Genomic DNA, 12181 nt, shown 5'->3' with positions numbered 1-12181 from the left:
TGCTTCCCTAACATTATTCTTAATCATGATAACAGGTCAAGCAAATCAGTAATGTAGGGGTTATTTCGTGTGCAGCAGTTGACTGTTTTGTTTCAAATACACAGGTAAAAATATAGTTTTCTATTTTTAGTACCTGTTTATTCTTTTGTTTTTGAAAGAGATTTCAGTTAACCATGTAGTAAAAATACATGTACAGGGTCAGTTAGTTTATCATCTATCCAAATATGTTATATTAACAATTTTTTAGAAAATTTTCTATTACTTATTCAATGGTTGTTACATCATGATAGTTTAAGAAAATTGTGATAATGTTTTTATGAGTATTTAATATTACAATCATCTTTGATGGTCCACGAAATATTTATCGAGCCTTATTTATTGGGCAATAAATTAGTCTATTGTAGTTCTAAACGATTTACAAAGTTGGGATGGTGACAGGATCAGTCATATTTTATCTTTCAACATTTTTTTGCCTACTGTTAAAGAACGGTGGTTAGTTTGATGGTTATTTGGACATCTGGTGGTTATTTTGATGTTCTCTGTTCAATTGATGGTTATTTTGATTGGATCAATTGCAAATTTTGTCTTGTTTTGTGGTTATTTAGATGTTTTCTGTTAAATTGGTGGTTATTTTGATGGTATCAGTCACAAATTTTGCCTTGACTGCTGGTTACTTTGATGTTCTCTATTAAATTTGACAGAATATTAAAGAATGATATATTTTTTTGTGTAGGGTATCATTCTAGTGATGATTTCAAGTGTGGAGCTAATGTTAGAAAGATGGAGATATCATGAAGGCAAGGAGATTGAAGTATTCTAGGAATTTATGGTTTTGGTAACATAAATTATTTTCGAGACAACTTTTGGAAGCAACTAGATAGAGGGGGAAATATATGAAATTTTTGTAATTTATGGCTACTTGGTTTTACACTTTGCTTCTCTTTTAATTCTACAGTACTATTTTTTTGTCTTTGCATAGAGTTTTTGGAAACCTACTTTCTTGGTATTGAATTCCCTATTCTTATTGGGTTTCAATTGACAACCTATTTTTTTATATAAATTTGTTAGTAATACTAGTACTTTGTTTTATTTAGGTTTAAATTGACAAAATTTAAATATAAATGTCAATGTAGGGTTGCAGCAACTATAAGGATAAAATGGTAATTTTACAGGTTTTAATATTTTAAAAATCCAACTGTAACTTCATACATTTGAAACATTATTTTTAATAAAAAGGATAAATTGGTAACTTAATTTTCATAAAAGTTGAGGGTATACTAGTGATTTCATTTTTAAAGAGTGGGTATTTTGGTAATTGACTTGATATTAAAAAATAATAAAAAATAATAAAGTCAAATATGTAAGGGTATTTTTATCTTTTTAGTCAAATATTAACAGAAAACACTAACAGAACCTAACGAAGGGTGGTAAAATGTCGTTTTAAAACTTAATGGGTGGGAAAGTGGCATTTTGCCTAACCTTGGGGGTGAAAATGTTGTTCTCCCTTGCAACAAGTGCAATACTTCTATTCTATGTCAAATATAATTTACGATTTCAAATTGTAAATTTGTATTTATTTTAATTAGTTTCTAAGATCTTATCGATTAAGGAATATATTGACATGCGAAATATAGAAAAAGAATATATGATATTATTATATTTTAAATATTGTTCTATTTCTTTTATTATAAAGATTATGTATCATTGTTATAATATTTTTTATCTTTAAATAACTATTATATTTTTGTAAATAAATAGGTTGTATATACTTAATATTCTTGCCTCTCTCAAAGATACCTTTCAAGCATATTCAAGCTTTTTACAATTATTTCTAATGTACTTTCAAACATCTTGTTAATAAAGGACTATGTTGACATTCCAATAGAGGCAATAATATGTGATATTTTTCATATTCTTATTGTAATTTAGATATTATTTTAGTTTTTTTATTATAAAGATTGTATTATTATTGTAATATTTTTTATCCATACATAACTATCACATTTTTGTATAAACAAATTATGTATACCTAATATAATTTATGATAATTTAATATAAATAATTCAACTTAATTGAGTATAATTCTTGTATCTCAAAGATTATTTTATAACATGTTCGCGCTCTTTTCTACTGCCTCTCTTAACTTCTTAAAATATCTATTTTCTCTTTAATTACCTCATTTGTTCTCTTAATTTTGACATGGTATCTAGTATCCTGTTACCATTCTGACCGATTATTTACTTTCAAAAAAATCTAAGTTATAGTAGATTACCTCAAAACCCATGTGGTAAGTGGGGCAAAACAGGGAAAAAGATAGTTAACATCCGGAAGTGTCGCTTTATGTTATTGATTCACATTCAGACATTTGTTCGTGTCAGGAAATCATTTAAAAATACAGAACACATGCCTGCAAGTTTCTTTTCACTTTTCAGTTTCACTATAAAAGGTCATTTAGGTAATTACGAAAGAAGTCGTCTCAGATTTAAAATCAAAACAAAAAAGCAGTTGTACTCGCAGTCCCAATCTTAAGATCATTATTTAATGAGTAAACTACATATTCCCACCCAAGGTTTGGCCAATCTAATTCTCACCCTTCTCACCCTTGTTTCATAAATTACGATTCACACCCTTAAATTGACACCATTACTTTACTCTAAAATAACCTCTACATCTCAAATTTCTCTCAAATAACCCCCAAAGATCCTGGCCAAGCCAAAATCCGACATCATTAGACCTCTCCAACAGCACCCCTTTATCCTCCTTACCAAAACCCCTAACTTTTTCACTTGATTGCACCTCAACGAGGTGCCAGAATTCTGCTGGAAAGGCGCAACAAAATGCTCAAGAGGCAACGGCTATCAACGAGCAATGACAATCGGCACTATTGGGGGTTTTGGTGGGGGGAAGCCGGTGATGCTATTGGTGGTGCTGGGGGTGGTTTTCGGTGCCAAGACTTGCCAAAATTTGGATAAAACACCGACTGAAACTAAGAGCGGCGATCGGCGATTAGAGGGTTCAATCAGGCGAGAAGGTTAAGGGTTTTGATATGGAGGTTGAGGGGATTGTAATGGTGGTGTCGGGAGGGGTTGACTGTGCAAGAAACATGTCGAAATGGCTTAAAATTGCCGATGAGGTGAGTTTAAGAAGTGAAGGGTTATTTTAAAATTTTTTGGTGGGGTGAATTTGAGAAGTGATAGGTTATTTTGAAATTTTTATCTTTGAAATGACTATTGTACCCTTTTAATTGTTAAATTAAACAGTTTTCTATTAATTTAAGGGTGGGAATTACAATTTAGGAAACTAGGGGTGGGACGGTAGATTCGCCAAACCTTGGGTGAGAAAATGTCTTACTCTTATTTAATAATTTAAACAGCCGCCTTGTAATTTACTTTGAAAACGGATCGTAGGAGCGAGTGTTACACCACGCGAATTTGCATCCTTAATCGGGATACATGAAATTAACATATCACTGTAAAAATTGAATCTCTTATCTTTGGAATAACAACAATTCCATCCTTAAGGTTTGGTTTAAATAACCTTTAGCCTTGGAGAATTACAGGACTAAACCGTTACTGAAAAACTCTATAAGGCAAACCTTAGGGACTAACTTAATACTTTCCCTCCTTCCCTTATCTTAAAAAGTTATTGCACCACAATTGGCAGGCCACCCCACCATCACCATGTTAATTGAACATTCTCTACATCAACCCGCCTCTTCTTTAAGCTTTCTCTTCCTTCATAACTTTACCACCCAATTATTATTAGATGGAATGGACACCATATCCTACAACCTGGAATTCCGCTCTTAACTGCCATTAATATGCTAAATATTATCGACTAACAGTAAATGATTTCTTTTTTCTTTTACAGTATTTATTGATTTGGTCAAATTTACTTTTACTAAATGCCAAACATTGGAATAGCCACACTATCGAATCATTATCTACATCGCCAAGGTTAAAATCAAAGTTCTAACCCAACTTTAGCCATTAATCACAAAAGCACTATCAACCATCAACTAATTCGTCAACCTACTGTCCGCTCAGTTGACTTGCTTAGCTGCTGTGGAAAAAGTTGTCAAGGGCATTTTATCATTTCACAAAAACATGGAAATTTAGCTTACTACTGATGGTTTTTGTGCTTCTTGTCGACATTTTGTCCACTTCAACTTCACTCTCTAACTTTTATAACAGTTTCTAATAGTATACACTTATTCATACTCTTCCTATCAAATATCAAAATTAAAGTTTTGATCTGCCACTCTTCTTTCCAGGAATATGTAAAGCGTCATAGTGGCCAGATCCATGATAGAGAACTCTGATAGGATTTTCCTGCCCGTATTCTTGCCCATACTCAGCAATGGATATCAGACCACCAGCATCCTTATCATACATGTACACTGTGATTGGCATTCTGCATTTTATCAGGATCATTGGCTCCTGTTAGTTTAATGATGTTGATGATAAAATTTCAGGGAAAAAGAAAAGAAAAAATTCAAATGTACAATATGATAACGCCATCATGGCCTTGGTTTTTGCCCTAGTTGTACACAAGCAACCACACTATCACAAAACCTTCATACCCCTGGTTGAAAATATACTACATTCAGCAGACCAACAGCACAGTTGGCCATGGTTCACTTGGTGCACTGGGGTGGGAAAGCTTTAAGGTTAAATTCCTACAAAGCATGAGAGAGAGAGAGAGAGAGAGAGAGAGAGAGAGAGAGAGAGAGGCTTACTGGAGAACATGTGAAGCCATGAACAATTCAGGCTCACCTCCCCAAACGTGTGGCTTCTTTATTTGGGAAACATATGTGTCAAAATCACCTTCAATAAACCTGTGATATTGTAAGCATGTTCTTCAGGAAAAAACTCAATCTATGTGAAAATGGAACCCAGATGTTCCTTAGCATGATACATGTCATGTTGGAACTATCGGCAGTGGGAATTATCAGATACCTTTTGTAACTTGACTCTTTTATCCTATACACAAGTTATTGCATTCTTGGAAGGAGTCTGTTAGTGAAATTATTAAACAAATTAAGGTCATGCATAAGACAGCTAAAGGTTTATTCACAGGTTCCCCATGGCAGATAGCTTTCCTGATTTGCTACAAGAATACTTTTTCCCCTTTTTGTTTCATTCTTAAATTAGTCATCTTATGAGTACAGTTCTTCTGGTGACATTTTAGAAATGCAAGCGCAAAAAATATGCAAACATGTCATAATGTGACAAAATGCAACTAAGAAAAATTACCATTCTGTCTCCTCTCTTCTCTTTATAAACTCATCTGCAACCTGAAAATATAGCAGATGAGAAAAAATGAGTCCACATTCAATAACTGATTAGGAAAAAACTATTTACGCCATTATAATGGCAATGTTCAGTACTCTCACCATTGTGATTTCAAATCCACAACAGATCGTGCAATCACAATGGCAGAAGTTTTTTAGTTATTTAATACTCCTGAACCTTTACTAGTGTAGACAAAAATCAAGGAGCTAGGTTCCATGTCAAAAATCATCATCACTTGGTATACATTGATTTGCTCAAAGAAAAGGAAAAAAAGAAAAAAAAAAGCCTGATAGGAACCCACTCCCAAATTGATATGAATTGACTGGACAGTGGATCTTTTGTGGGCTTGGTTAGAACTCTCCTTGGAAAACTGGCTTGCCAAGAGAGGGTGCCCAAGCCATTTATAACCCACACGCCCACCCCTTTCCCTTCCAATGTGGGATCCTAACAAAGACCCTCATAAACAAAGTTGGACATAGTGTACAGATTTGTGATGAGTAATTGAGACAGTGCACCTACTGCTGAACCTTGACACACTATCCTTAAACTAAAGACAAAGAAGAAAAAAGACGATTGTATATTGGAGTTATCATCATCACATTATACGGCAAGGAACATACTCTGGCTCGTAACTCATCCGCTAGTTCTCTCTGAAGGCTCTCAGTTGGAGCTGGTTTTCCATCTCTTAAACAAGCTCCATGAGCAACAGAGCGGAACAAGCATCTGCCATCTCCAGGTATGCCTACATATTATGTAGTCATCAACACTGGCACATCGGCTTTTATATGAAAAAGAATTGTATCACATGTAAAGATTTGATAACTTAGAAACATAAGTGATATATTATTTTCATTGACAGAATTTTAGTGCATAAAAATTGGAAGAAAGTCGGTCATTGCTCACCAATAACAGAGTAGTCAGTATATACTTTCTTCCCATGGGAGCATTTAACATATGACAAATTGCAGTCCTCGTTATTTTCTTTCTCATCAGCTGCTTCCGCATGTACAAGTTTAGAAATTGAATAACAAACTAATAATCCAAAAATTAAGCCAACAGAAGCACATCCTTGCGGCCAATTTATAGGTCCAGCATTACACTTGATTTTGTGAAGCACCCCTTGCTTTGGCACCAAGAGCCTCATGTTAATACTTTGGCACACCAATGAAATTTCAAGGTGTCTCTTCTGAAACCCTCTAGCACTGATGAAACGCTTAATGGTTAATGACCGTAAATTGCACCTAGGTTTAGCGAATGCAGGAACAAAACAATTTGCCTGGAACTTTTGCAAGCCACCAGTAGATGAACAAGAGATTGTCCGAGAGATGGACAGACCAGGGTGGTCTTTCCTAGAATTCCCACTACACAATTGAAAACAATAAGAACTAGATGGTCCTTGGGATGTCACACCACAGATATACCCACCCATTTGTCCTTGAATTCGTCCACTCAGGTGGACAACATTCTTGGTACATGTACTAGTCCACGCAGACACAACCATGTTGACCTAGCCTATGCAAAAAGAGCGCAACCACTTAGATGTATTAGAAAGTACAAAGACTGTCAGCCAAAACATGTTTCTAATTCAAATGAAAACTGGTCTATCTAAGCAATTACATAGCCAATCAAAAAATTAATATAATAGCCGCATGCATAAAGAACATTTTTCATAATAATAAAAAGTATCAGCTACATATAACTAATATCAACCAATTCAATTATGTGTTTAGGTTGGGTTTATTCTAGACTTAATGCTCCAAGCTCCCAGGTTATATTAAGTTTGATAATAACAAGGAAGACATAAGCATTGATTCAAATATAGCATATAACATCATTTTGACAGGATATTCACCATCAAGGCATCTTAGATCACTAAAGACCTCATAAAGCATAGTTGGATCAATGTATGTCACTAAACATTTACAGAAATACCAAGAAAAAACTCAGAAATGAATAGTCATTGCCCATCCATGCTTCTTGAACTTGCCAGACTTGCTCCCGAAAACATCCCTAAAACAGATTATACACTATACCCTCAAATTGAAACATTGCGAAAACTGAAAAACGTTAAATTAAGAAATCCACCCTATGAACCAGTAAAAGAAAGGTTAAGCATGCTCTAGTTTCATCAACAGTTAAATGGATAAACAGAGAAATCATATTAACAAATAATTACTATCTCCATAAATCAAAGGTAAAAGAAGACAAGAAGTAAAACAAAAAGATACCCAGAAACCCTCCATCAAGCAGGGATTGGAAAATGAAGATGAATGGAGAGTAAAGAAAACCCAGAAAGGCTAACGTATAGAGTAGGTTCTAGAACAGGAGAGAAAGTTGGTGAAGCAAAGAATACCTGCAAAAAGTCCCACTCCGAGAAACACTTTATCATACACAAGCAATGTATAATTTGTGAGGATATCGTTTTGGTAGTTGGTTTGTATGTTAAGTTGCCGCCTTTTTTGGCCTCCGCTGTATCGCTGAAGTTTAGTCGGTCTTCTTGTTCTCTCAATCTCTAGCAGTCTCGCGCTCTCTCTCTCTCTCTCTCTGTCTCTGTTTTATTGTTTTCGTGATAGCTCTTCGAACTTGCAATAAAACGGCGGCGTCTTTCATGTTTGTTTCTTCCTAAGTTGGGAACCCAAATTATTTATATTAAAGGGAAAAAGAAAGAAATTTTTAGCATATTAATTAATTAATTCTTAAATTTAAAAGACAACCAAACATGTCAAAATTAACGAAGAGTGAATCAATCTCTTACGTTACTTCACTTAAACTTCAATAAATACTTCTTATAAGACTTTATAAATATCATAAATGTTTTTTTATTAAATCGTTACCTTTAGAAACATAAATCATATTTTATAACATTTTATCATTTTTCTCTCTAAAACACGATTTAGGTATTTAAATTGAGAATTGAAAAGAAAATGAAACTAGATTTACCCCAAAACATTATTTGGTTATTAAAATCAAATTTTGAAAAATAAAAACAATAAAAACAAATAATTAATCCAATTTAATGAAACACTTTCTTTCTACATGAACCCATTGTTTTAAAAACCGGACCGGAGAGCAACCCGCTCTACTGGCCGGGTCACGGTTCAACCGACCGCCGGTTGGACTGGTGACGTCATCACACTTAATTGAATTGTCATTTGAAGAGTACATGTATTTTCTTTTGTATCAATTAATTTACAAGGATTACAATTTTAAGCCTCAAAGCCCTTAGAGTTCAAATCATATTGGCTGTAAATACAGAATATTAATCAAAAATAAAATTAGACAATTTTGAACTTAACTGAATTGTTATTCAGGCAAAAATATTTGTCAACTCATCAATTTCCAAGAAGTTGATTTTCTTTTCGTTTATAATAGCAATTAGATATAATATTTCAATAAAACTTAACTGGACATATAAGATACTAATCAAAATCAGATAAGAGAATTCAACTTTTATTGTAATTTCGTTTGAATAAAACTATCTGTCAACCCATCAATTTAGAGTAGGAAATTGTAATCCATGTACTTATAGAGCTGAAATCTTCTATTGCAGGTGATTCATAAGGTGTGGTGCCAAAAAAGAGAATGATAAGCCACTCAATAACAATTTCTTGAATCATCGGAATCAAGTCAAGTTGTATTCTTGCTATGTCATCACTCATCATGCAACATACTGTCCTCATAAGTCCTTTTTCCATCCACAAACATACAATAGAAGTAAAACATAAACATTCAAGTAAGACGTGTTTATAACCTGGAAATACAAATACATAATCTGGAAATACATGCACATACAATAAGTACTTAGCAACAAACATACCACAAAATCAGTTGATAGTTGTACATAAAATAACTCAGCAAAGTTTGCAACGAAATCATTATTGAAGCTGGATCGAGGAATGGCGGGTTTATAACCTGGATCGAGGAATGGAGCTGTTGTCAATGAATGGAGCTGTCGCCGTCGATTTCCAGCGAGGAACGGAGTTGTCGTCGTCGATTTCAGAGAGTTCAGTTGCGATTTCAGACTTCGGTGAGTGGAGTTGATTGTGATTTGAGTGAGATTTCAGAGAGAAATTTTCGTAGAGAATAGAGAAGAAGTTGAGAAATTTTCGCTGAGAAGAGAAGAAGCTGAGAAATTTTCGCAAAGAATTAGAGAAACAGAGACTGAGAAGAAGCAAAGAAACAGAGAAAGGGTTGCGATTGTGTATTAGGGATTTAGGGGTTTTAAAATTTCGACCGGTTTTTTCGTCGATCCGGTTGGACCGACGGTTCGCTGAGTTTATTCGGTTTTCAAACGGTTTAAAGTGGTTTAGTGCATTATAGCGGTTTTGGGGTTGACTCGAATTGGACACGTGACTGGTTCCCGATCCAACCGGTTGGACCGGCCGGTCTGGCTCGGCTTTTAAAACAATGCATGAACCTCGAGGGGTTGGCCTCGTGATCAAGAAATTTTGCTCCCTTCATTAATTTCTTGAGTTCAAACCACTTTGTAGTCATCTATTACATTTGTGACTTACTTGGAATATTATGCTTGTAGAGTATTAAATGGGCCTCGAAAATTTAGACACCCTGGTTTTCAAAAAAAAAAAAATTCTTCCTACATGAAAATGGGCAGTTAGAACTAGTGATTAGAAACCTAACCCATGCAGTGACCCAACTAAGCCATTGGGTCCCGGGTTGAGCGGTTTGACCAACAGGTCAAGCCTGTATCCAAAGGTTCATGGCAGGTAGCTTTCCTGATTTGCTACAATAATACTTTTCCCCTTTTGTTTCATTTTTAAATTAGTCATCTTATGAGTACAGTTCTTCTGGTGACATTTTAGAAATGCAAGCGCAAAAAATATGCAACATGTCATAATGTGACAAAATGCAACTAAGAAAAATTACCATTCTGTCTTCTTTCTTTTATAAACTCATCTGCAACCTGAAATATAGCAGATGAGAAAAAATGAGTCCACATCAATAACTGATTAGGAAAAAACTATTTACGCCATTTATAATGGCAATGTTCAGTACTCTCACCTTGATTTCAAATCCACAACAGATCGTGCAATCAAATGGCAGAAGTTTTTTAGTTATTTAATACTCTGAACCTTATCTAGTGTAGACAAAAATCAAGGAGCTAGGTTCCATGTCAAAATCAATTCACTGGATCATTGATTTGCTCAAGAAGAAAAGGAAAAAAAGAAAAAAAAAAAAGCCTGATAGGAACCCACTCCCAAATGATATGAATTGACGGACAGTGGATTTTGTGGGCTTGGTTAGAACTCTCCTTGGAAAACTGGCTTGCCAAGAGAGGGTGCCAAGCCATTTATAACCCACACGCCCACCCCTTTCCTTCCAATGTGGGATCCTAACAAAGACCCTCAAAACAAAGTTGGACATAGTGTACAGATTTGTGATGAGTAATGAGACAGTGCACCTACTGCTGAACTTGACACACTATCCTTAAACTAAAGCCAAAGAAGAAAAAAGACGATTGTATATTGGAGTATCATCATCACATTATACGGAAGGAACATACTCTGGCTCGTAACTCATCGCTAGTTCTCTTGAAGGCTCTCAGTTGGAGTGGTTTTCCATCTCTTAAACAAGCTCATGAGCAACAGAGCGGACAAGCATCTGCCATCTCCAGGTATGCCTACATATTATGTAGTCATCAACACTGGCACACGGCTTTATATGAAAAAGAATTGTATCATGTAAAGATTTGATAACTTAGAAAAATAAGGATATATTATTTTCATTAACAGAATTTTAGTGCATAAAAATTGGAAGAAAGTCGGTCATTGCTCACCAATAACAGAGTAGTCAATATACTTCTTCCCATGGGAGCATTTAACATATGACAAATTGCAGTCCTCGTTATTTTCTTTCTCATCAGCTGCTTCCGCATGTACAAGTTTAGAAATTGAATAACAAACTAATAATCCAAAATTAAGCAACAGAAGACATCCTGCGGCAATTTATAGGTCCAGCATTACACTTGATTTTGTGAAGCCCCCTTGCTTTGGCACCAAGAGCCTCATGTTAATACTTTGGCACACCAATGAAATTTCAAGGTGTCTCTTCTGAACCCTCTAGCACTGATGAAACGCTTAATGGTTAATGCCGTAAATTGCACCTAGGTTAGCGAATGCAGGAACAAAGCAATTTGCTGGAACTTTTGCAAGCCACAGTAGATGAACAAGAGATTGTTCCGAGAGAGGACAGACCAGGGTGGTCTTTCCTAGATTCCACTACCAATTGAAAACAATAAGAACTAGATGGTCCTGGAGTACACCCACAGATATACCACCATTGTCCTTGAATTCGTCCACTCAGGTGGACAACATCTTGGTACATGTACTAGTCCACCGCCAAGCCAAACCAGTTTGACCTAGCCTATGCAAAAGAGCGAAACCACTTAGAGTATTAGAAGTACAAAGATGTCAGCGAACCATGTTTCTAATTCAAATGAAAACTGGTCTATCTAAGCATTAAATAGCCAATCAAAAAATTAATATAATAGCCGCATGCATAAAGAACATTTTTCATAATAATAAAAAGTATCAGCTACATAAATAATATCAACCAATTCAATTATGTGTTTAGGTTGGGTTTATTAGACTTAATGCTCCAAGCTCCCAGGTTATTTTAAGTTTGATAATAACCAGGACGACATAAGCATTGATTCAAATATAGCATATACATCATTTTGAAGATATTCACCATCAAGGGATCTTAGATCACTAAAGACCTCATAAAGCATAGTTGGATCAATGTATGTCAATAAACATTTACAGAATACCAGAAAAAACTCAGAAATGAATAGTCATTGCCATCCATGCTTCTTGAACTTGCCAGACTTGCTCCCGAAAAATCCCTAAAACAGATATACACTATACCCT

At 34.9% G+C, this 12181-nt stretch overlaps 1 protein-coding gene across 3 annotated transcripts; it reads right to left on the bottom strand.

Annotated features, from left to right (window-relative positions):
* Positions 1-3948: 3948 nt before the first annotated feature.
* LOC116138725 (OVARIAN TUMOR DOMAIN-containing deubiquitinating enzyme 4) lies at positions 3949-7812 on the bottom strand. 3 transcript variants are annotated; one of them, XM_031424405.1, is made up of 6 exons: positions 7648-7812; positions 6198-6801; positions 5915-6036; positions 5256-5296; positions 4739-4837; positions 3949-4413 (listed from the first exon to the last, which is right to left on the bottom strand). In XM_031424405.1, exons 1-6 carry the CDS (start codon positions 7681-7683, stop codon positions 4242-4244), a joined length of 1074 nt encoding a protein of 357 aa, XP_031280265.1. In that variant the 5' UTR covers positions 7684-7812; the 3' UTR covers positions 3949-4241. The 3 variants fall into 3 exon arrangements, with proteins under 3 accessions (XP_031280265.1, XP_031280266.1, XP_031280267.1); XM_031424406.1 differs by having other exon boundaries at positions 6198-6806; positions 7648-7782; XM_031424407.1 differs by lacking the exon at positions 7648-7812 and adding an exon at positions 7523-7636 and having other exon boundaries at positions 6198-6806.
* Positions 7813-12181: the final 4369 nt, after the last annotated feature.

This window comes from Pistacia vera, unplaced genomic scaffold (assembly GCF_008641045.1).
Source record: "Pistacia vera cultivar Batoury unplaced genomic scaffold, PisVer_v2 Contig343, whole genome shotgun sequence".
NCBI lineage: Eukaryota > Viridiplantae > Streptophyta > Magnoliopsida > Sapindales > Anacardiaceae > Pistacia > Pistacia vera.
The sequence above is the reverse complement of the archived record's forward strand: the minus strand, read 5'-3'. Positions and strand labels throughout refer to the sequence as shown.